The 24,778-nt window shown below is 33.5% G+C and overlaps 1 protein-coding gene across 1 annotated transcript in view; it reads left to right on the top strand.

Annotated features, from left to right (window-relative positions):
- Positions 1-24,778, top strand: part of LOC129216251 (dual serine/threonine and tyrosine protein kinase-like) — a 68,953-nt gene that overhangs the window by 34,073 nt on the left and 10,102 nt on the right. The window contains exons 2-6 of the mRNA XM_054850448.1: positions 16,868-17,055; positions 18,644-18,778; positions 19,432-19,638; positions 20,430-20,869; positions 23,564-24,128. Of these exons, the coding sequence (XP_054706423.1) occupies positions 16,868-17,055; positions 18,644-18,778; positions 19,432-19,638; positions 20,430-20,869; positions 23,564-24,128 (1,535 nt within the window). The remainder of the gene's footprint in view (positions 1-16,867; positions 17,056-18,643; positions 18,779-19,431; positions 19,639-20,429; positions 20,870-23,563; positions 24,129-24,778) is intronic.

Below are 24,778 nucleotides of genomic sequence, written 5' to 3'. Positions count from 1 at the left end.
ATTTGCGCAAGATAAAACAGTTGCTGTCCGTATAATTTAGTTTCCCACCCTAAAATCGTTGCATATTTTTCATTATTAAGCACCTGATTTAGGTATTGCTTGTGCCCCCAACGTAACATGCAGTTGTTTGCATTTTTTCAAGGACTATTCTCCTCACTTAACCGCTTTCTGCAAATGCAATGTTTTTTTTTTTTTCCTGCAGTTATTCGGGTTTCATTTTTATTTTGCTTTTCACTGGATGTCTGCATTTCTTCCATCGCAAATTTTAATTATGGCACATCAGAGCTGCTAATAGCATATAATAGCAGCATATTATAGAATAATACATATAATAGCCATAGTCTTCAAATAATAAATTTCCATGAAACAGAACTGTATTTGTAATAAAGAAAATATAGTAAAAATATGGCACACAGCCTCGGAGAGACAGATTGACATTCCCTTCTTGGAAATTCTGCCAACATTTAGTACTAATTTTTGAGTTCTAATTATTTCTTGAACACCCAAACCTGTTTTTATGCGGTGGATAGGGACCGTATAAAACAATCGCTTAAAAAAATATTCGAAACTTCACGAGTAGCTATAAAAAGTTGTTTCCGCAACACAGTTAAAAAATATTCTTTTTTATGCGGTCCCTATCCCCCGCATAAAAAAGTCGCACATAGAAAATAATCCAAAAACTTACGAAATAACTAGGGAATTGCTTCTTTTAACAATATCAAAATTAACCAAATGATAATTTTGCAGAGTAGTCGGACAAATTTTCCCGAATAAGGAAATTTTTGGGAGGCCACAGTGACCTCCCGTTGGGGTGCCCTTGTCATCTCTTGAAGATATACCACCTCGCCTAGTCGTTTTATAAATAATTTCGTCGGTTCAGCCCCAATCGGATTGAAATTTTCATATACCGCACAAAAAAAAAGACGACACAAAAACATGTTTGAGTGAATTAACATAATAACCAAGTAGATATAAAGGACTATTACACCTCCCCCCTCAATTGGCTGAGTATCTTTATGATAAGTTCCAGAAGAGTAATATTAATACTTTTTTGAAAATTAATGAAATTTTTTCTAGTACAAAATCGAAAACATTTCAGAATCAAATACTATTTATAAATAAAAAATTAGAGTTTATATAGTGTGAGGCAATATACGTTTTAACGGTAATTAAAAAAAAGAATTTGAGATAATTTAGTATAAGACTAGTAAGATTTCGAGAACAGTTAATTTTTTTAAATATAATCGACCATCTAGCGTAAAAACATCCGAGTTTCAGCTCGGTTTAATGTGCCATTACTGATTCTTTGACATCTTCAAATTTCTTTCCAAGTGCCATTTGTAGACAAACGCTGTGAACAGTCATTCATATCATGTACCATTTCAGAGCAAGGGCGCCCATATAGGGTGCAAGGGGGGGCTCAAGCCCTTGCACCCTATAAAAATTAGAACTTCCTTGCTTTTAGTACTTTTTCTTTGCAAAAATGTAATAACATTTCTTTTCTAGCCATTAATGAATAATTTATAAAAAATGTCAAACTTTAATAACTCTAATCTGTACTGAAATCGGTGTGTATGGGGAAAATATCCTGCTAAACAATGCAGAAAATATCTGAGCCCCCCCCCCCACCCCCTTACAATTTTGCAGATGGACGCCCATGTTTCAGAGTGTTTGATAAATCGCTATTGTATATCATATGGGAAATGAGTAGGGAAGATTAATTTGGGATGAAAAAAAAAATCCCATATCATTTTAAGTTAAAATATTACAGGTTAGCAGCTTACTGAAGTGTAACCAAACCTCGTTGCACTCCAAACTTCCAACAAAATACTATGTTGCACCTTTCCTTACTGAAAAGCACTTTTGTTGCCCCAATTGTCTAAAATTTAAACCTTAATAGTGCTTTCTGAAGTTTAGAAAACATTGGGGAGGGACAGGGGGAGTCTTTAATGACCGTTGCTAGCAAATGAAAACAAAAAGAACGAAGAAGATTTAATCAGAATACAAAATTAATGTTCTTGAAATGTCAGAAAAAAATTTTATTATTTGATAACATGTGCTATATTTAATTTAAAAATGCGAATCAGCGTTTCCTGAAAACATCTATACGTTTACGGTTATTAATGTCTCATTGAGTTATTTTCAAGCAAAGAAAAAGAAGTGTATAGTCGTAAAAGAAGTAACGGAGAAAAATATAAAGGTTGATTACTGTTTTTGAAATCTAAGACCGGGGCTCTCAAAGTGGGTGCCGCGGCACACTGAGGTACCGCAAGGAGAAGCGTGGAGTGCCACGAGGTGCCCTTGATTTCAATACATTCATATACAACCTAGATTGGCCGGGGGCCTTGAGAAAATTCTCATTCCTCAAAGGGTATCACGAATCTGAAAAGTTTGAACTTCTGATCTAAAACCATTCTTTTACAAAGTCTTACTAGAATACGAAAGCTGCCTATCAGAAATGTACAGGTATACAGGGGCGGGCTGGAGAGAGCATCAACCTTGAGCTCAAAGGGCGTACTCATTCGAGGACGCAAAAAAAAAAAAAAAAAAAACGCACAGGTTCGAGGGCTTAAAAAAACAAAGGCGCACTGGTTCGAGGACGTAAAAAGAAAAAACGAAGGCTCACAGGCGGGAGGGCGAGGAATCGACGGGCCATTTCGCCCCTATACAATGTATAACTAAAGAGCACAATAAAGGTGTAAAAATCAGTATAAAAACAAGAATTACAGGAAAATGAATGGAAGAGGAAGACTTTTACATTTCAAACTTTCAGTGTATCTGTTATAAAATCAGGAAACATACACTCAAACACAGTACGCAAAGTACAACGTTACTAAAACTTACCACTTCCTACAAATAGCAATAGTCTGAAATTTTCTTATTTTCTTATGAATGAAGCAGTTTGTGAATGTTCCTTGTGGTAGTTCGCTAAAATATGTTCTCAAACCTAAAACGCGACGTTTAGTTCTTGTTCTTTTACCGAGCAATTTATCTTCCTAACGCGTTCTGTGTAGTTTCCCCACTGCGTTGAAAATGAAAATTTGCATTTCCCGGGGTAGAATAAATTTTAAATGTCTGGCCCGATTCTGCCAAATGTAGCCACGTGTATGACCTTCGCCAACTAGCTGTAGGATCCTAGTTTTCTCCGAAGTTAGATATCTGTTATCAGGGAGCTATTTACAATGCGGTGGATTTTCTCACTACAAGTGAAATTTGGTGGAAAAAATTGATAAAATATGTTGATGATTTCGAGCAGATAGTTTATGTACCACTAAAAGGGTCCATGAAGGACTTAAGTTGACGAATTGAAGATTTTATCGGGGTTCTCAAATTTTGTCCCTTTTGTGGAGCACTAACACTTGTATCAGGGTTTTCGAATCGTCCACGAGGGACTGAAGTTTACCAAGAGGCTCGAATTGTCTTTAAAACAAGCTGTAGAATCATTACTTTTTTCCGAAGTTGGATATATCATATCTGAGTGCTTACAATGCGGTGAATTTTTAGTGAAGTTTTATTGATAAAAAACGATGAAATATATGGCAGTGATTTCCAGCAAAATGTTTATGCACCACTAAAAAAAGCCCGCAAAGAACTTAAGTTGACGAATTTAATATTTTATCGGGGTTCTCAACTTATATTCTTTTTGTGGAAGACTAACAATTGTAACAAGGTTTTCGAATCGTTTTAGGGTTCGTAAGGAACTAAGGTTTGCCAAAGAGTTCTAGAATTGTTTTTGAAACAAACTGTAGAAGCCTTGCTTATAATTTAATCTATATTTAAAAAAAAAAATGCGTAGAAAATCACCATTGACGCTTAAGCAAAACCAAAGCAAAAAACCTCCAAATAAGCAAAATTCATTTGAGGCAGTGAGAAGCAAAGGGATGCAAATAGACATTTTCAAGTTTTGAGTAAAACGCGTAAAAAAGATTACGTCCTAGGTAGGCCCCACATTAATTTTTTTTCTAAATCTTGCTGTACAGCAGCACCTACCAGGGTTAATAATACTAGCTCTTGCCCCAAGACAGAGGAGGGGTTCACCTACCATGTGTACTAGTAATCTCCAAATTTTTCAATTTTGCCACTTGCATCCCTTTGCTTCTCACTATCTAATTTGTCAAATGGGAAAGTCAGTTTATAACTATATTTGGTGACATTTTTGAAGAAATGAAAATATTTGCGGCAGCAAAAAGGTTTTTCGAATGGTCAAAAGCTTCTTTTCCGTAAACCTTTATTTAAAGCTATTTATACTGGGATAATGCAACACTTTCAAACTGAAGCAGTGAGTTTGAAAAAGCACTTTGCACCGGAAAAATATGAACAGCAAACAATGCCGCAAGTTTTATTTATGAGCAATGAGCTTTTTTAAATGCCAATTGGGGGGGGGATGAAGATTTTTATAGAGGATGTAAACGAATTCTCTTTTTGCTTCTTTTCATCAACCCTTTTTAAGTGAAACTTTTTTCACGCGTAAGACACAGCCCGTCTAAAATTAAAGACAAAGTACCAGGGAAACCAGAGTAAAACTAACAGACAAACGAATGAAAACTTAGCTTCCATACACCGACAAGAGAACATCGTGCATAAAATAGAAAACTGCTCGAAGCAGTTAAAAAAATGAGCTGAAAAATAGAAAACTTTCTTTCTTGAATTCGCTTATTTGCCTCTAGACACCATTGTCCACATTGAGATCTATTTCAAAACACTTTTTCTCCAACTAAACATTGCATAGGTGTTTCCTAATTCAGGAAGCATACTTCTTCGCATCATAACTGTTGACAGTGATTAAGAGAAGAACAAAAAAAGATCTTGCGCAATACTTGTTCATATCTTGCGAAATTCATTTCCACCACCCCCAAAACTGCTACAAATTTTTTTTATCTCATCCCCTCAATGTGAAAACTTTCCACCAATACGACGATACAGACACTGTTTACAATATCGTCGGCGCCTTAAAAGCCGGCTTGGGCTGGTTCCCGGGAGTTTTAAATCCTTGGGAAAACTTGCCCCGGGTATCTCCAATCGAAGAACTGGTGGTTCTCTCTCTCTTTCTCCTTCTCTTCCTCCTCTCCCATCCCGAAGAAAAGCGTGATTTTTCCTCCCTGATGATCTAGATAAACTGGCTACATCGTCGTCGCGCTTTTTCTCCTTCGTTTCTCCTCTTTGCAAAAAAGCTTGTTGACGACAATCTTTTTTATTTCCGCATTTATTTTTGACTGAAATGATAAGGTACTTTTTAAACTTCATTCGAAACTTTTACTTCTAAATTTTCACTAAAATGGGGTCGTTTCCAACATTTTAAAAGTATTCTTTTCTGAAAGAGCATGCTTGAAAACATCGGATCTGACCATTTTTTAAATAATTTGTTTAAGTTTAATATTAAAAAAAAACTTAAATCGGTGCGCTTTCATTGTTTATGCTTCTGCAGATGACATCCCAAATGATGAAATGCCATTCAGTGTTGCCATTCACAGAGCAAAATATATAATTCGCATCTTTACTAACGTGTATTGGCAACGATATGGTTCATAGCAAGCGTAGAGTGCAATTTTAATTCGCTTCTTGATTATCATAACGTGGAAACGCGAAAGAAAGATGCGCCATATAGTATCATTCGTAACTTCATCAAGACCACGCCTTGTTTGAAAAATTGGACATTTTAAAAATTTAATTAAAAAATAACTGTTAAAAAAATAAAAGTATTCTCTGGGTCCATGTATTTTTTTTTTTTTTTTTTTGCTTATTCTATCAATTTCAGTGACTAAAAGTACTACTTTTGACTGAAGGAAACAATCCCATTGTTTTTTATTTATTTTTACTTGTTAGTTTAATATTCGGTCCCCGTAATTTAAGAAATTTAATGTTTTTTTTTCCTTTTCAAACAAACATTAAAAGTTTTATCTTTTAATCAACGATATGATTACCCTCGTTACCAACAGTTTTGTCATCTGGTATGTCTGGTATGCACATTTTTAATCCCTGACGGATAAAAAACCAATTGATTTTCGGAGCAAAATATCTGGAAATGGCATCTTTGATATAAGCCAAATTTTTAGCGATCGGAAGAAAATTAAATCAGATTTGTGAAGAGAATATTTCTACTATTATCAGCAGAAAAAAGGCGAGATCCCGAAACATACCACAAGACCATCAGTGTTCAAAGCAAACCCGAAAAAAAAAAACTGTGAGCTCACCTACTATATGTAACTGACATTGCAACATCGAATTTCCCTTTATTCCGATCTATGTATATGTGACAAAAAAAAAAAAAAAAAACCTTGAAGATTTGTACCATATCCAAAAATCCAACTCCCAGATATTTTGCTCTAAAACCGATTGATTTCTCCGTCTCCCTAATATTTTGCCGGGTTCATTTTCTCAATTGAAATACAAAAACGGAAAGCGTATGAATACAACATAACGTATTGACTTTCAATCTCTTCTTCCCTACTTTTGTCTCTTTTTTTACATAGGTATATATTAATAGAGGTGTTACCATGAAAAATTGAAATGTGGTAAATGTCGACATTTGGCGGTAAACGTATACATTAACATTGCAAAGGTGTCGGTAAAAGACCGAAAATTTAGTTATATTTTGTGGCGGCAAAAGTTGGCATTCTCCAATTTCGGTCTTTCGTAAAGAAGGCATTAATTGTTTTAGAGAACGGGGGAGGGGGGAATGGAAACATGTAAAGTTCGTGAAATTTGAGAAAAAATTTTAAGGGAAAAATTAAATGACGTAAGCTTAAACATTCTTTTCCAGAAGCAAAAATGGACTCTCGGTTTTGTATGGAGAAAAGGTGGCCTTGGATCTTGAGAGCTATTTTTATATTTATAAGGCGCATGATGAAATTGTGTATTCAATTAAATCATCACATGAGTCAATGTGTCTTTTTCTGAAAAACAATTTTCATTTAAAGACTATATACTTGGGGTATACAACACAATATCTTCCCCTAGGGGAGCTTGATACCCGCCTCCCCGGGAAAAATGACACCTGCTGGTTGCGCTTGAAACTTAAGCATATTTGAAACATTTCACTGGTTGAAATGAAACAATTCAATTTTTCTGCCAATTTCCAACATATTATTGAGTATTTTCCCCAATAAAGGTGAAAAATGATATTTGTAGATTTTATAATAACACTGAGAAAAGTAAAGTTTTCAAAAATGAGTACATTCATAATTTCAAATTTTCTTAACCTTTTGTTTCAAATATGAGTACCCATGTTTTCAAATAGTGTGCTGAACTATTTCCTACTCAAAATTGAGCACATAAACTCAGTTTTGAAATTATTACATATTCAAAAATGATCACACATGTAGATTTGATAGTGTTTGAATGTTTCAAATTTGAAGACCAGGTAGTCGGAGCCATTTGTACTCGCGATATGTTCAAATTTAAGTACTTTTTCGTCATTTTTGAAATTGTTGTTTTTAGAATCAAGTGTTTTTTTTTCATACACATGCCTAGTGTCGGGAGATTGTGTTCAAAATTATTTACCGATACATTTATACAATTGTATAGCTTTAATGCTTCAAGGTAGAATAAGTAAAATCTGTATTTAAAGTATGGTCGCCTCAGAGCAACAATAGGATATCTTAATGTTATTCCTGGGATTAGATACCTTAGTGATGCTCTGAGTCGACGACATGAAGCAAAAGTTATGAAAGACTCAGAAGATCGGTTGAATATTTTTATATTAATAATAGTCTAAGCATTCTTCTTTTTAATAACATTTTCACTTCTTCTAGAATATTCGAGGTTACTTAAGACTTTTCAAACCACGTGGGAGCTAGTTCGTTTTAAGTTTATAAAGGAACAAAAAGTGCAATATTTCAAGTCGTTCACAATTTGAAATGAAATACAGCTGTCTAAATTTCAAATAAATGTAGATGTCTTCTGAGATAGTTAAAAAATAAAGAATGAAATAAAAGAAAAATGCGTGACGAAAATGCAATGCTAACTGCATCACGGGTTGTAATTTATTACACCCGAAAAGGAAAATTAATAATGGGGCGACTGAAGTTGAAAGTCAAGCACTAGTTATTACTTCTGTCAAAAACCATGTCCTTACGTCTGGGATGGCTCGATTGCCAAACCGTTCTGTCAAAACAACGGGGACTTCTTTTTGCTCCGAATTTAGACACCGGCACGCACAGAACTCCTTAACTTATTAGAATAATTTAAATGTAGAAACTGTTCTTTCAGGGTCGTCTGGGGCTTGCACCAAGCGAAGGGCATCGTCTGCCAGAAGTTTCCAGATTCCTGGCATCACTGACCATCCCCATTTGACTTTTAAATGGTGTGGTCTTCTCGAGGATTTCATGTGACGTCATATGACGTAAGATGGAGGGTAATTATGATGTGATTTGCGTATGATTGCTTCGCATCGAGTCTGACCTATTCCTGGCAGATAAAAGATGGATTCGCAATGTTAGGCACTGTCGCCGGCTAGGCTTCGGCCTTGGTGGTTCATAGCAATAATCTGCGCAATGAGACTTGCCGTCGGGAACAGTTAACTAAAAGTATTGATGGGGGGAATTGTGATGGTTGATGAATGTAGAAGAAATGTTAAAGCAGTGCAAAGCGGAATTTGTTCCTGACACGCATTAGGCCACGTGTTTGTGCAAAAGGGAACTCTTGGACGTTTTTGTAAAGCGGAAATTGAATTTGTTTTGCTGTTTCAGTTTTCAGCATCATGGACTTCAGTTTAAAAAGTCATTTTTGTACTTTGACCACATTGTGAAATATAAGACGTTGTAAAACAGGTCTCGCGTAAAAATGAGAGAGAAATTTTGCCACAAAAGGTTCGGTCAGTCTCAGTTGACGTTCAATGCTCAACAAGAATCTGGATGAATAAGATACACTCTATGCCATAGATATAGAATATTCTGTGTGATGATCTGATTTTAAGGTATAGAAATAACATCTGTGAGGTAAATTCATCAAATTGCCCTCTGCAAAACATGAAAAAGAAATTAGCGTTTAATTTATGCAAAAACCACTTACTCTAATTTTAAAAAAAACGAAGATCAAAGTATTTTTCAGGAACACACGTTTGAATTTTTTCTATTCATCAAGATATACATTGGAAAAAGTTAAGCAATAAGATAATGACCCCCAACAGGAGGTCACGGTGGCCGTCCAAAAATGTATTTTTTCGACAAATTTTGTCTATCTTTTCGTTAAACTTGGAGAGAGCATTGAAAAATTGCAATTTAAAAAAAAATGTTAGAATAATGCTATGCTTCTATTTTTATTAATCGGCGATATTTGGAGTCTCATTCGGAAAGTTAAATCCCTCCCCTCCCCAACCCATAAAAAAATTTAGTTCAGGGCGCCCCTGAGGATTAGAGCTTTGAAACTAAAGGGGAAAGCTTGACAAAGAAGAAAATCTTATCTTCCAAGAAGTAAGTCGTTATGAAAATGAGGAAAGTTGTAATGACAAAGGAAAATAGTCTAAAGACTGGGGAGGACATTTTGACGAAGAGAAATATTTTAATAACTGGAAGGGGACATTATCATAAAGGAAAAAGGGAGAGGAAAATTATAATTAATACTGTAATTACTGGGAAAACTGTAATGGCTGAGATACCTATGGGAATAATTATAACTTTTAATTTAGGGAAAAACTCTGGTATTTGTAGAAAAATTCGATAATAACAGAGAAACTAACTAGGAAGAAATTTGCAATAACTTTGAGAGGGGTAAGACATAAAATCTCGAATAGTTGCAGGAACAATCAGCAGAAAAATTTTCTTTAACAGTCTGCGGCATGAATTAAAAATCCAAAATTAGTCTGCGACATAATCTGACATTTGACTAATCGCAATATCTAAATCGGCTCTGAGAAATACTTAAAAATAAGATGCTATCCTGAAAAACTAAAAGTGCACGCTACCTCTGGATTATGTCTCTGAAAATAAGTTGCAAATCTTTGTTCGCTGAAATTCAAGATTTTCTTTTAAAAAAAATTAAGCTTTTCTTTCTCCAGCAACTAAGGAATAGTCTGCAGACTTCCTCAAAATCTGCGACGTACGTCGCGGCGTCGCGCTGTTTTTCTACCGGGCAAGAACATTTATGACAAATGTGGAACGAATTTTCTAGGGCAAAAATTATATTGACTGGGGTTGCTTTTTCTCTTCCATTCCTTAAACTTTTAATGTGGCAGTATATAAGAAGTTTAAAAAGCACCTTATCTCTATATCTGCTTTTGTAGCGCCTAGTTCCTTGAACTATTTACTACCTCTACAACTGATTAGGACTATGACATTTTATTTGTAAGTTGACTCTTCGCTACATTTACCGATAAATCGTTGATTATAAAATACTGCGCCATTTCTTACATAACGGTTGAGCAACAAAATACTTGAAAAATAGAATTGACGTGACCTAGTCGATTTTTATAGACCAACTATCTCTCTTCTTCTGTTTGGTATCCTCCATTACTTTTCTTATTCTAATCAAAACAAGGAACGTCGTCATCAAAAATTAACAAACACCACATAACGATTAAATTCCCGACGAACTAGTTCTGAAAATACTTCTACAAATTTACTACCAACTCTTGAATCGTATTTAATCTTTACAACCATCAGATACCTTCCAAGAAGAGATGTAAATATTTACACCTATATTAAGCTATCAACTCGTCACATCAATTATATAACACAAATAATTGAAGTTATTTTTTAATTTATTTGAATAAAAGTTCTTGTGCTCTTCTGTTTAATACAGAATGCCTTTGTACTCTATCTTGATTTTGCGAGAAGATCTTGATAGGTTATCTAGATAGTGACGAAGGAGCTTTTTATTATCGTTGAATAAGAACTCCTTTGTAAGAGTATGTAAATTATATCATCGAGTTTGTGTCAATATAATGCATTTCATTTTATTTTTGGCTTCATTGCGCAGTTTGTTTTATTCTGAACAAGTGACAAAAAATTGTATTTTCCTAATTTCTATAATTATCTACTGTTGAACGGTAAATTTCTTCCAGTAAAAAACAAAGCAAAGAAAACTGTAAATGTCATTTAGTATTAAAGGGGAAAAAATCTACTTCATTCTATTGACCATGCTGTTTGTTTAATTATTCGCATTTCGTTTTTCTGTGTTCAGTTTCGCTAATAAAGCGCATACATTTTGTTAAGAAGACGTTTTTCTAAGTTATATTTATTTAAATTCCGATGATTAGCAGAAAAACCCAAGCCATTTTAGAAGAAAACTTGTTCAAATTTTGAAACTCTCAAATCTGCAATATGAATCAACAGGGGAGCGAAGTAACCCTAAAAGTTCTTGCTTACATATTGCAATAATATTAACAACTGACGGAAAATTCCTACTGAAAGAAAAAAAAAATTGTCCATAAATGAAACTCTTATGAATATGAAGAACACTTGAATGGAGAAATGGATGTGTTCTAAACAGTGAGAAAAACTTCTAATGCATAAGAGAAGGGAAATACAATGACTAAGGGAGGAAGACTAAAGAGAGAAACCTATTTCTAGAGAAATTATAGAAATTAAAAAGTGAGAGAGAAGGAGAGAGAATCCTTTAAAAATGGGGGTGGGGGAATCGAAAGAAAACATAACAAAACGTTAGAGAGGTTAAGACCAGAAACTTATCTCCGGAGAGAAAAAAAAATGCATTTACTAAGGAGAAGATTCTAAGAGTAAAATCGTAATGACTGCAAAAAAGCGTTGAAATGACTAAAGATCGAAATTATTATTTGTAGGGAAAAGAATTGTAATTGCTAAAGAGAAAATTCTAAGGAAAAATTTCCACGACTCAAACGCAGCATTATAAATACACAAATTCACACTTAAATGTTTACTACTGCTGTCTCGAATTTATGCATTAATGTTAAAACCAATATTGTTTTAATTAGAAAGATTGTTTTAATTAGTAAACCCTTGATTTTGTTCAGTTATTTGTTTTAGATAAATTAATTTAAGAGAATAAGTCATTTTAAAAAGCACTAATTCATCTTTCTTCTTTGAAAAACAAAAGCGTGTCTTTGAAATTTAACACCAAATTTACTTTTAAAAATAAAGCAGTATCCGAAGGAAAATTAATGATATCATAAAATAATTAAAATTTCTCCCACCGGATTACCTTGGCTAACTGCGTTTTCTACTTCCATGTTCTAAGGTCAATATTCGCTTCCAGACTAGACTTTTCGTTTTATCTGTAGGAATAAATGATTGGATAGTGTTAAAGGGCAGGAAACGAGAAATGGACAGAGCAAGTTTTTGATCCGATAAAACAGTTTTGTTTATTTTTAGATATAAAATGAACATCAATTAATTAAAGTTATTAAAAGTTAGGACTTATCTAGAACTATTAGCATAATCGATGTAAATACTCTAATGTTTTATTCATTTTCGTGTTAAATTAGTGTTAGTGTAATAATAATTAAATTGACTGGCTTTGCTCTGCGTAATACAAGTTTTCTCAATTGATTTTAAATACAATCCAGTTTTGAACAATACGTCAACTAAACAATGTCAAATCGGAAATGATGAAATTATTATTAGTAAAAACTATATTGATTCAACAGTAGCAAAATAAAGTTATAAAGTCTTGAGATCCACTGTGCTTTACTATTTTTATTTTCTCGAAATAATATTTTAGTCTTAATGGAGCTACTTAATGCTTCTATTAATTAAATACTTTAATACAGCATTAATGGATGGAAAGTAATTATATTACTTCCGTTGTTATAAAGACGGGATGTACTTTTATTTATTTTTAGTCACAAACAAACTATGGTTTCTCACATACCAAAAAAAAAATCTTTGTAGATGTTTAAAAGAAATTAACGTGAGGATGCTTGAAGGAAAATTTGAACTCTTTGAAATTCGGAACTCTTCAAACTCCCTTTAAGTATAAAAAAATTTCGAACTCTTTCCAGATATTTTGAACTAGCAATGTAAGAACCATACTAAAGTGACTGGGCTTTCTTTTTGGAGAAAGAAGTGAAAACTTGAAAACTATGAACTTCAATTAGATAATAAATAGCAGTCTGTGCAGAAACTATCAATTCGAAGGCTATTTTTAGCAAAATTCCCACTGTGAATTGTGTAGCTATTTATGAATATCTTCATAACGTGCTTCAAAAGAAAGTTTTTACTTTATTGTGGCTATTAAGTTATCGTTATGTTTGTTGTCGAAAAAGACCAAAGAGAATGCAAACATACTGTCATATTTTGAGTTACTCCATTTTCTGCCCTCAAGATTAAGTATCGCGTACCCTCAAGCCTCAAGTATTTATTGAAATTTCTTTTTCGTCTAAGAATCATTGGTTAAATCGATAATATACTAGTAGCACAAGTATTATGTTTGATTAATTACAAAAAAAAAAAAACAGTTGAAATACATGTCATTAAAAATAACTATTCGTGGGATACAAAATAACCCATCTAAAGCGACGTTCTCAATATTTCTTACCCTCTTACCGGTAAAATTTGTGACAAAATTTCACTTTTCGCCAACCCCCCCCCCTCCCCCACCGGGCTAATTTAAAGAAAAATATTATTAAATTGTTTCATGAGTCAATTGGAAGGTTCATAAAATTATGATTTACTGACGGTTAAATTTCGATCTAAAGAAAAGTAAATCCTTTTTTTATGCAAAAGCAAATGGACTTTTGAGAAAAATCACCAAAAAATATGAAAAGGAATCACAAAACTAATACAAAGAAATAGCGGATCAAATATTTTGTCACTTATAAATTTTTTTGAAAATATAGATAAGAATTTTCACGGACTGATGCCTGTTCGTCATAATTGTTGTTATGAGAATGATCGAGACTAGAAGATTATTTATAGTAAAAAGTTAACTTTTATAAAAATACACTCCATTTTTTTTCATGACAAAAATATTACTTTTATACACTCATTGTCATTGCAAGACTTGCTAATTTCTCAAGACAATTGTGTAATTCCATTTCAAAATAGAAGAGAACAGTAACATTTAGCAATGATGACCTAAACTTGCGAATGGCATGGCATCATTTGATGTCATTTGCATGCCATTCGTACCTAAGTGTTGCTTGTTTATCGCACAATCCTTATCTAACAGTAATTATTTCTTAACTAAATGTCAGTGATTTAACGCTTCAGATTCTGAAGCAATCACTTAGCGTTACAGCTTGTAAAATTATTTATGCAAACTTCTAAGACTTATCGCATAAGATAACACCTTTCCTCCTCGCAACCTGAAAAACTAGACATTACGCTGCGGGAATTGCATACATTATGGTTAAAATTTAGAAATACAGTCACGAAATAGTCAAAATTTAAAGGGAAAAATGAAATCTTTTTTTTAATTTATAGACATTTTACATCTTCTGAAAGTTCATGTGGTTCTCTTATGTTTCATTCAAATCAAGTTAGTTGTTCTTTAGTAGTTACTGTTCAAGAGGAAACTTGAAGTGGCAAAGGAAGCAAAGTTTCAAAGCAAGCTTTCCAATTTTTCGAAACTACAGAATAATTATCAAACGAAAATTTACGGTAGCAACCAGTTCTTGTGTGGTAAACGGCACCGTGTCCATTTTGAGAGAAAAGCAGCTCAACATACGTGGCACGCCTTTCCAGCGCAAGTGGTGTAATAATAGTAAAATCTAGATGTTTTTGAACCACTAGAGACTTAAGTTATTACAAAACATTCAAAAAGTGAATGATCTCTGAATTTCTGATGTTAAATCATACCCATATAATTAAGAAACAAAAACTCTCAAGGTCCTATGGCAAGGGTTCCCAAACTTTTCCTATTCGCTGCACCCTTTAAAGGATTAAAATTTTCTCATGGCGCCCTAGTGAATCTCCTTTATGTGCTATATTGATATTGTAGACAATTCGCGGTACCCTTCGCCTCTCTTTCTCTGTGGCACACCAGATGCCGCGGCACACAGTTTGAGAACTCCTGTCCTATGGGATTCTTTGAGACATGCTGACGTAAGTAAGAACGAAATTACATCAAGAATCGGCTATAAAAAGTCTTCAGCCTTCAGACTCCTTTTTCACAACAAATGAAATCGTAACCAGGACAGAGTTTTCGGATCAAAAGGGTCAAGTGGAGATCTCCAATATCAGATGAATGGGGTAGTACTATATGCATTGGACAATGCGTGACGCATCAACTGGCAAGCGAAGTTATCGTATTTTCGGTGCTGAGAGATGGACCAGTCCGATCTGCTTCTGACGAATCATCCTCTTTGCAATTCAGATAAAACCTTTCATCATTTGGAAATGAAAGTTGCGAGCAACAGCAATTATTTTTCTGCATGTGGAAAAAGTGTGTATTGCACTCATATCATATGACTTTCCTTTTATCTCCAGACTTGATGGATACCTTCAAATAAGGAAGATCGGAGGACTGATTTTTGATCTAGCATTCAGCGTTTCGTATTATTGCCAAGGAAGACTCACGCATGTCCGCCAGATCTCATGCTTAGTTAATTTGGCGACTGATGTATATTCTTGGAATTCCTTTTGTGGAATGGAAGAGATCAGCAGTGTTTCTTACGTTGTGGATTGAATGGATTTGATATAAAGATCTGACAGAATATAGAACAGCAACCCTTGAAAACAAAATAACTCAGAGCAACAGCAAATATCTTTCGAATTCATCAGAAAAACACTACTAAACAACCATATTACATCAGCTATAATTTACCACAATTGATAAATATCTCAGACTGTGACTAGGTAAAGTTAGATGTTTAAAAATGTAACTTTGCCTTGTCAATATGTAGATCAAGTCGGGGCCACAACATGCGGCTGGAGGTTACTCCTCTCCCCTCAGAACTCTTTCTTTTAATTCACATAGCCAACTTTACCTTATACTGTAACTATATATAATATATATATATATATATATATATATATATATATATATATATATATATATATAGTGTGTGTAACGACTTTGATGAGACCCTCCCTCCATCCACACAGAAGAAAATTCTGGCTGTGGTTGAAGATTGAGTACATCCATAAGCAAGATTTAGTTATTTAAGTTAAACAAGTAATACATTATTTTAAAATAGTGATTAGGAACAAAGAAAACTATTCTAATGTCTTTTGCCTTTTCGTGGCAGTATAGTTGTTCTTAAGAAAACTTTTATATAGCCAAGGTCTTAATTTAAAGCAGCATCCACAGTTCTATATTCTGAACTTTCTGGCTATATCTAATCATGAAAGCATTAAATTTAATTTTGTCATGGAGGTTGTCAGTTATAATAAAACTGGAATATCCGTTTGTTACATTACATGCTTTATTTTTTCTCGTGATAGATTTTCTTAATAAGTTATTGTTGCGGAAAAAAAAATCCTTTACTGTCTTCTCTTATTTCCTGAATTTAAAGCTCTAATATAATTATGGTTCAACTGTCATAGTTACAGCTCCGAGCAAAAGCATTTACTTATGTTTTACAAAAGCAGCGTAGTTTACATGCATCATGTGTGCTCGAACTATTGTGGTGTTAAAAGAACTGATGCCTTACTAATTCACGAGTTCATAACTTTTACGTTTTACTATTTAAAGAATGCAAAGAAAAAAATTCATACTTTGATAAAATTTTCTCAGACAAAAAAAGGCATTAGTAAATTTTCGAAAAATCTTCCGTTAGTAAACCCCATAACGCACACTTGATGATACTTTTCTCTTAAACTAATCTTAGTTTGTAGTCTCTTCATTTTTTCGGTCTCGGGTTCCCGAGTGGCATAAATAACAACATGTTTTCTGAGTGCAGTGATATTTCTACAGGCTGAGGAAAAAAAAAACAGTCTGCAACACTTAATAATTTTTACAAAACTTTGCTTTTTGATTCAATGCATCATTTAATTATTTTGTTTTTTTGCAGAGCAACTTGCAAAGTTTGCCCTGAACCCTGAAGACGAAATAGCCGTTTGGAACATCATTGAGCAACCTGTAGGATTCGTGGTTCTCGGTAGCTGCTGCTGGGCAAGAGCAACAGTTGTCAATGCCCTCATGGGAAGAGGACTATTACCCATTGTTCCAATGGGAGAAGCAGATACTCATTGGAGAATGGTAAGAAATTCCCCTTTTCAGTGTTTTTAATGGGGTGAAATGGATCCGCCCTCTCCCCATCAGTACTATTAATATATGTCCAATGCTCACGAACTTTTTTTCTTTTCCAAGTATTTTTACGGCTGCAGCAGAACTGTAAAACTGTTTTAATTTGTAACCTCAGTTTGATGCGAAACTTATTGTGGTATGATATGTTGTCTGTGTAAACATACATAAGCTGCAGAATCTTAAACAACAAAAACAGAAAAGAGTTTTAGCTAAATTACTTATTTCGTGCAAGTAAATAAAAGTAACTTCATCTTTATAAAGTACATTTTGCTTAAATGTAACTCAAAAGATTGATTCCTGAAAATGTCTTAGTCTAATTAAGAGAAAATGTTAATGGGCAATTTATAAAATTATTTCTCCTTTCATATTGTTTTGATGACTCAACTTATCTTCAAATTAAATTTAGAACATTTGCTTCTAGACAAAACCTTAACTTTTATTCAAATCGCGTTCTGAGAAAATTATTGATCTACATTTTAATAAAACGTTTGTTTCCTAAACCTTTTATCTTAAATGTATATTTTGAAATGTCTAGCTTCTTAATTTAGCTGCTCATCATAATTATATATGATATATAAAATAAAATTGGATTGTTTCATTATTTTCTTACCGGAAACTCAACTGGAATTGCCTCAGAGATTGCGATATTGTTTTGAATCTTTTAGAACTATTAATCCTTGATATATTTATATATATCTGTTATTTCTTTTTTAAAAAAGGTTAAAAAAATCAAATGTGCACGTTTTATTCAAATATATATTTCAAAAACGTTTCAGAGGCTGTTATGCTTCGTTCAGAAATGTTTAGCAGGTTTGAAAAGAAAATATTTACCTTTCAAGCTTGTAAAGAAAAGGAAGCATATTTCCCGGCAAATAATAATAATCTTTATATTCAAGAAGCAATGAGAAGTTTCCCTTTGGCTTTGAATAAATACTCCGATTTAAATTTTCTTCAATATCACCGAGTAAACTTATTATTTATTTGTAATAGCATTTGCAGAATGCTTTTATTTACGAAACGTGTGAGGGAATTACAATGTAAATATTAGTTGAAGGAAATACAAAAATTGTTTACTTTTTGAAGACATTTCTTTTTCGTAATCAATAATTAGTTTTGAAGGAACATTAATGTTAATTTAAAGAAATACTTATGCATATTGGTAGTATTTATTTTTTGTTTGGGACATCCACAATAACTAATGCACAATAGGAATTGAAATGATTTGATAACTTTTGCCGCAAACTTTGTATTATGAGATTGGATATTGAACATGAAATTCGAGTAACATAACTCGATGAGGGCGCTTAAATGTTCTTTTTTACTATATTGGAAGAAACGTATAACTTCGGGTAAAAGCTTTCCAAATCAAAAATTTCGGTTTTGAAATTTAAAATTGATTTTCAATATGAGAACTGATTGGTTTTACCTTTTAATTTAGGTATGTATTTCTAACCTGCGGCTAATAAGACTAAAGCAAGTTTTATGGAGAAAATGTTTTACTTTATAAATCGTACAATAATTTTTAATTTTAATGTTGCAGGTTCGATTTATTTATGGTAAAAAAGCTGGTGCAAAATTGGTTCTTCCCAATGGATATGAAGTACTTGATCATCTTGAATTTAATGAAAAACAATCTTCTACAATTCCTTTAGAAGATTTGGAATTGAAAGTAAGTGTAATAATATCTTGTACATTTCTGTTAATATTTTAATGTTTTGTTTATCATGTATGAGTAAAATGAAAACTGACAATTGGTGTTTTACAAATACTAGAAATTCATCTGCTAAGATATTAAACATGCACTTCTTTCTTATAGTACATATACCACTATAGCATAAAGACTTAAATTTTTTGAAGCACTTTTTACCGCATAAATTTTTTTGAAGAATTTAAGTTTTTGAACCATTCTTTAAATTTTAAATAAAACTGCATTAAAAATAAAGCATTATCAAGAAAACATTTGGTGATACTGATTTGTATACACGTTAATTTTACTTTAACCTAATTAGATCTTATCCAGTTGGAAATTCTAAAGCTTGTTACACTGAATCAAACTGCGATCCACCATTTAAAAAGAAATTGTGCTGTATTCTCACTAAATGCTTCTTCTATTGTTTCATCAAATGGTGTTGTTCTTTACTTGCTATTATCAGACTTGCAACTTTCGAAAGATATTCTGGAAATTAAACTATCAGGCTCATGATATTTACAAAATTAGAAAATATTTCAGACAATTCACTTCAATTGCTGATATGGATTTTTTTCATATAATTAATTAAATTAGTTACATTTTTAAACACTCTAAATCCATTTATCTTTTCCTCGCAGCCCAACACAGCTAACGTGAACGAGGACCCTGCCCTGACAGGTGGTGGTCTAGAAGTGACCCTGTTACACCCATTGCTCTATGATAATGCACAAGTAATCATGGCTCCTGAAAGGAACCAAACTGCTTTCATCCAGGAGCTGAAAAAGTGCCTCGATGGAATTACACCGATTCTCATTTATACCATTGGAAATCAACTTACTCAACAGGTAAGATTGTCAGTACCTCACACAATCCCTATTTGCTATACAGCATTTAGTTTAGATTTCTTTTAATAGAATCTTTGAGTTGTGCCACTTATGTTACCGTGAAATTAAGAAAATTAGATTTTTATTTGATCTTGTTTTTCAGTGTGAATAATTAAAAAAATAAAGTTGATTTGTTTGAAACCACCATAATAAAACGTTTAAACATTTCATTTAACCATTGTTTTAATGAAAAAAGTCATTTTGAAGGAAAAAGTTTAGAGGATTTATTTGACAACAAAATATTTTTGGTGAGTTTATAGAGAAGTTAAGGATGGATATCAGAAAATAAATTGAAGTTCAATGACCGTTCATTCTTTTTCACTATCATAATTTTCTTTTGTGCTTCAATAGTTTAAAAACGTCGAAATACTCTCAGTATAGCATAAGAAAATTTTAGGTTTTAAATACCACTCTGTGTAACTTGATAAACCGTTCTAGTTCACTAAGATCTATTTTTACCTCTTGGAAAAAACAAAAAATCCACAGGAGTGGATGATTCAAAGACATCTAGTGACTAATTACTTCAATTATCAATGTGGTGATTTAATAAATTAAATCAATGTTCTTCAATACTATCCCGACGGATCTATTTGTTGAAGAATCACCCTACTTCAAGTTTTTGTTTCATAAATAACTCGAGAGAGTTATTTTTCTTAATTTATGGTTTTTTGAAATGATTTCGAAAGAAAAGTGAATGAATAAAATTTAAAAATTAGTTTAACTCTTATTCAATTTCTTATTTACTCAATCAGGACATTCAAGATCTGACAGAACTACAACAGCTACCATACAAACTGCCCATCTTCTTCACTTGCATTCGACACCCAGAGCAGTCTGACCTCACTGAATCTGGCCAGCATGCGGGGTCAAACATACCTTCGGCTCCATCCTCCACCACATCATCCACCACATCCACTCCAGCAAACTCCTGTCCACCATCTCCCACATCTCCTAAATCTCCATCTTCACCACCAAGGAATCTACCCTACACATATTCCCGCCACCCATTGGAGCAGTTGTCCCTCCTGAGGCACTGCTCTGAGGTGCAGGCGGCAGAACAGTTTCCTGTGAATGAACTGTACCAAAAATTGTCAGAACTAGCATTCATGCCTCCTCCTGGATCAAGGCCAGAGTACAAAGGATCCTTAGAAGTTGTTAATGAACTAGTCGATGATTTTGCAGGATTTTCAAGGTAAGGTTGAACTTAAGTATTATTGTTTCAGTACTCTATATTACGCTTTTTTCCCTCAAATTTATTCTTAAAAATATTGAAAAGTTACATGCAATATACTGATAGCCCGGTTATCTCATCAAGAGACTGCAGTTTTGTCTACAGGATAACCTGGCTGTCGGTATATCGCACGTAGTTCTTTCTTTGCTCTTGCTTTGGGGTCGGTAACTTTCTGCTTAGCATTTAAGTTGTTTTTTAATGATTCAAACCTTTAATTTTATTTAATGAGGAAAATATACACTTCCATGAATACACAGAATTATATAGATAGGTGGATATAATGACTTGATTTCGCTTTTATTCAAAAAATATATCGTTTTATCTATCTACTCAAAAACTTTTCTCTATTTTTTGAATTCTTTTAAATGAGGATCGGTTGTGTGTAGGTAATTTATAGCATCTTCTTCTAATGCTTTTTGACTTGTGCGAGACTTTTCATGCTTTCTGTGTTTTATTTTGATGATGCTGCGTATTAGTAGTAGCGAAAGAATAAAACTTCACATGTTTAAATTAATGTTCAAAATCCAGTTTTTTAATAACTATGGATATAAATTCCTGAAAACTGTGCAACTACACAGCTTTTTATTCATAGTAATCTTTTGCAAAATTGATTCCAAGCATTGGGACCATTCCGCAGAAAAAAGTAATTTCGTCCCGCAAGCGACAGCTCACATATTTTATTAAAATTTATAGCTTAAAAGGTTTGCAAAGAAAGCTCTTTTGCTTAAGAAATCACAAACGCTTATGTGATTTCTTATGCAAAAACAAAGTGTTCATTACCTTTTTAAAATCATTGCACTTTTTCATGAAATTATGAAATATATGAACTGTTATGTGCAGGTCGAATTCGGCGGCTAATTCTTGGAAACTAAAGCGGGGTAACAAAACATACCACTTTATTAACTCATAGGATAAAAAACGTACATTCTGATGAGTTTAATCAAATATTCAATGATTATAAATGTATGTATCAACATGAAAGCTGGAAGCATTATTAAGAAATCTGTAAAAATCAATTGAAGTGGAATTAACTTTTATTGCAAAGTTTCCAAATCGTGTTCCTTTGCAAAGAAAATAGCAGATCAAACGTGACAACGCATTTCATTTGAACATTTATTGAAGCGCTTTCTTCAAAACATCTTCCGCAACTTGATTTGCAGTTGATAAAGCATTTAATTTAGTTTAATGAACGTACAACCGGAATTTATTAATTCGTTAACTAGTATTCAAAGCAAGAAAAGTAAAGATATTAAAACAACCGTAAAATTAATTTCTTTAATCTGAGCGAGTTTATATTACCTTGCCGTAAAGAGATTATCAATCATTTGGCCTACAATAGATCTTCCTCTCAAATACATGCAGCAAGCAGAAGAAAATGCAAGCAAAAGAAAAGGAATAGCTGCTCAGGGCAAATTTCTGACTGAATACCGGCTCTCCAGCTTTCTCTGCCAGAGCTGTCAGCAATTGTTATTCATTGTAGCGATACATTAACCCTGAATCGCTTAATTAAACTGTGTTCTGAAGTGCGGTAGACCTTGGATGATTTGCATAAAATTTATTGGTCTTTTCATTTAATTTCCGTTTAAAAAAAGGTGTTATTTTTAGTGTTGGAATATTTTATCGGGAAAAGTGACCTGTCAGCGTTTAATACTAGTTTCTGCAGAATAATTCTGAGACATGAGTACGCTTTGAGTAACTTTTTCAGCGTAACAAGTTGATCAATGAGCAAGAAGATGAGATTGGCGGTATTGTTCTTTGAACCACTTTTTCCCAATATATAGATTTTCACGGAATAATATTTGCAGCTGACTTAGTGTTGAACTACATAAACATGTGTCAAGATTTCCTCCGTAACTTCTGGAGACTACTCATGAACAAAGGAACAGAAATTTCATTACAATGATCGTTTTTAACAACTTAAGTAAAACATTCCTATTATGATAACTCAGAGCATAAAAATTGGGAGAGTTTCTATATCAGAATATTTCTACTAACGCATAACAGATATTTTTCATTTGAAACCCATAAACAAATTCATCAGATACTTTTGGGGATATTTTCATCTACTTAAAGCGACTTCCCCGAAATTACTAAGCACGTTTATGATTTTCTAAGTTTTTCCAAGCAACAAATTTGCTGTTGGAAAAGCCTTTTACAGTGTAAAAGATTCATTTGGACAAAGTATCCCTTCCTCTTTATTTTGGAGCACATATTTTACACCAGCTGCTTAAGTAATAAAAAGCTCATTTAGAGGAATAGTTGTGCTACGGAGAATTAGCATATAAAACGGAAGCGGAACAGAAAACTCCCATTTTCTAGTAAATAAGATCAGTGTGAACAAGCAAGCAAGTAAAAACTTTACTGCTTGCGCGTTCTTGCTAATGCTACACATTACAAAAGCAAGTGTTCTGCTTCCACTTCCAGTCCTCCCCATCTCCCCCTGGCTCAACTATAATCAATCTTGAATATATGTAAAACTTTGCCCGTAACAATTTGGTTAAAGAACTGGAGGAGATTACTATGATAGTTTTTGAACTATTCATTTGTTAACAGTTGTGCACGACAAAATATATACGCGTATTTTTCATTGCCGAGCAATGATACGTCCAGTGTTTCTCTCAAACAATTTTGCTTAAAAAAACTTTTTTCTTTTAGTGTTCTCCAGTTCGTCAGTCATGTTCTTCAATCCCGCCTCCTCCTCGCAGCCACCCTTCTGCAAGACACGCATGCGCGCAGCCTGCAGAACTTCATCCTTGCAGCCTTCGACTTGTCGCGAGACCTCATGATCACTCCAAAAAGGATCCAATACGCTAGACTGCGAGAGGAAGCCCTCTACAAATCTCTACTGGACCTCGCCCACAACAAGCAAGACGAAATCAAAAACATGATCATCGGCACCATTTTCGACATCAGGGACGATGTCTTGAAGAAGGCATCAGAGTTCAGGTTTCAAAGCATCGTCCTGGATGAGTACATGCAGGAACCTCTAACAGGAAGGACTGTTCATTTGTGTACCTCTGAAATCAGAGACATGGTAGTTGATGAAGTCAACAGCGCAGTCTCGGCGAAACTGGCGACTTCCATCGAGTGGCTTCAGGAGAAGTTCACTGGAACTTTAGAACGTTGTCTTACAAGCCTGGAACAGATGTGCTGTGAAGGTGATGAGAGTAACAAACAAGCATCTGCTGCTTTGAGGCACATACTGTCAGCTGCTTATCAAGTAAGTTCAAAATTAAATTGATTCAATTCCTAATCTGCTTTTTTTTTTTTTTTTAATTTTTTAAGTACCAGTACTGGGTTAAGAGCCGACCAAACATTTTAAATGATTCATGTTTGAAGATATTTTGTAATGAATGAGGTAAATTTTAAAGCGTCGGCCATTTTTTCTTCTCGTATCGTACTATAAATATCAAGAAGTTATTGATGCTTTTTACCCTCTGTGCCATTAGGCCTCTTAATAAAATTTATGCTATGCTGATCGAGCTTGTCCAAAGACTTAAGTCAGTAAAATGGTGGAAAGTTAAAACTTTAAAGAAGGTCATATTTCAAGCTTACAAAAGTTCCATTTCTCTAGATATACATTTTATCATATTCACCTAATGAGAACATTCATTTAAACACGTTTCTTTAATGTTTTTCTAAAATTACTGGATTTTTTTAACCTGCAGCAGAAAATACATTTCTTCATTACCGATTGAAATATTTAGTTTCAATAACTAAAAAAAGGGGCCTGTTCAAACTTTCAACGCAGTTTCGGCTCTTTGGCGCAGTACAGCTTGCTTAAAAATTCTACACGAGTCAAGACAGCCAAACTAATCATAATATATATTATTGATTAAATAAAATTTATTAATGCTAAGACTTAAAATA

The sequence above is a fragment of the Uloborus diversus genome, chromosome 2 (genome assembly GCF_026930045.1).
Source record: "Uloborus diversus isolate 005 chromosome 2, Udiv.v.3.1, whole genome shotgun sequence".
In the NCBI taxonomy this organism is placed as follows: Eukaryota; Metazoa; Arthropoda; class Arachnida; order Araneae; family Uloboridae; genus Uloborus; species Uloborus diversus.
The sequence above is the reverse complement of the archived record's forward strand: the minus strand, read 5'-3'. Positions and strand labels throughout refer to the sequence as shown.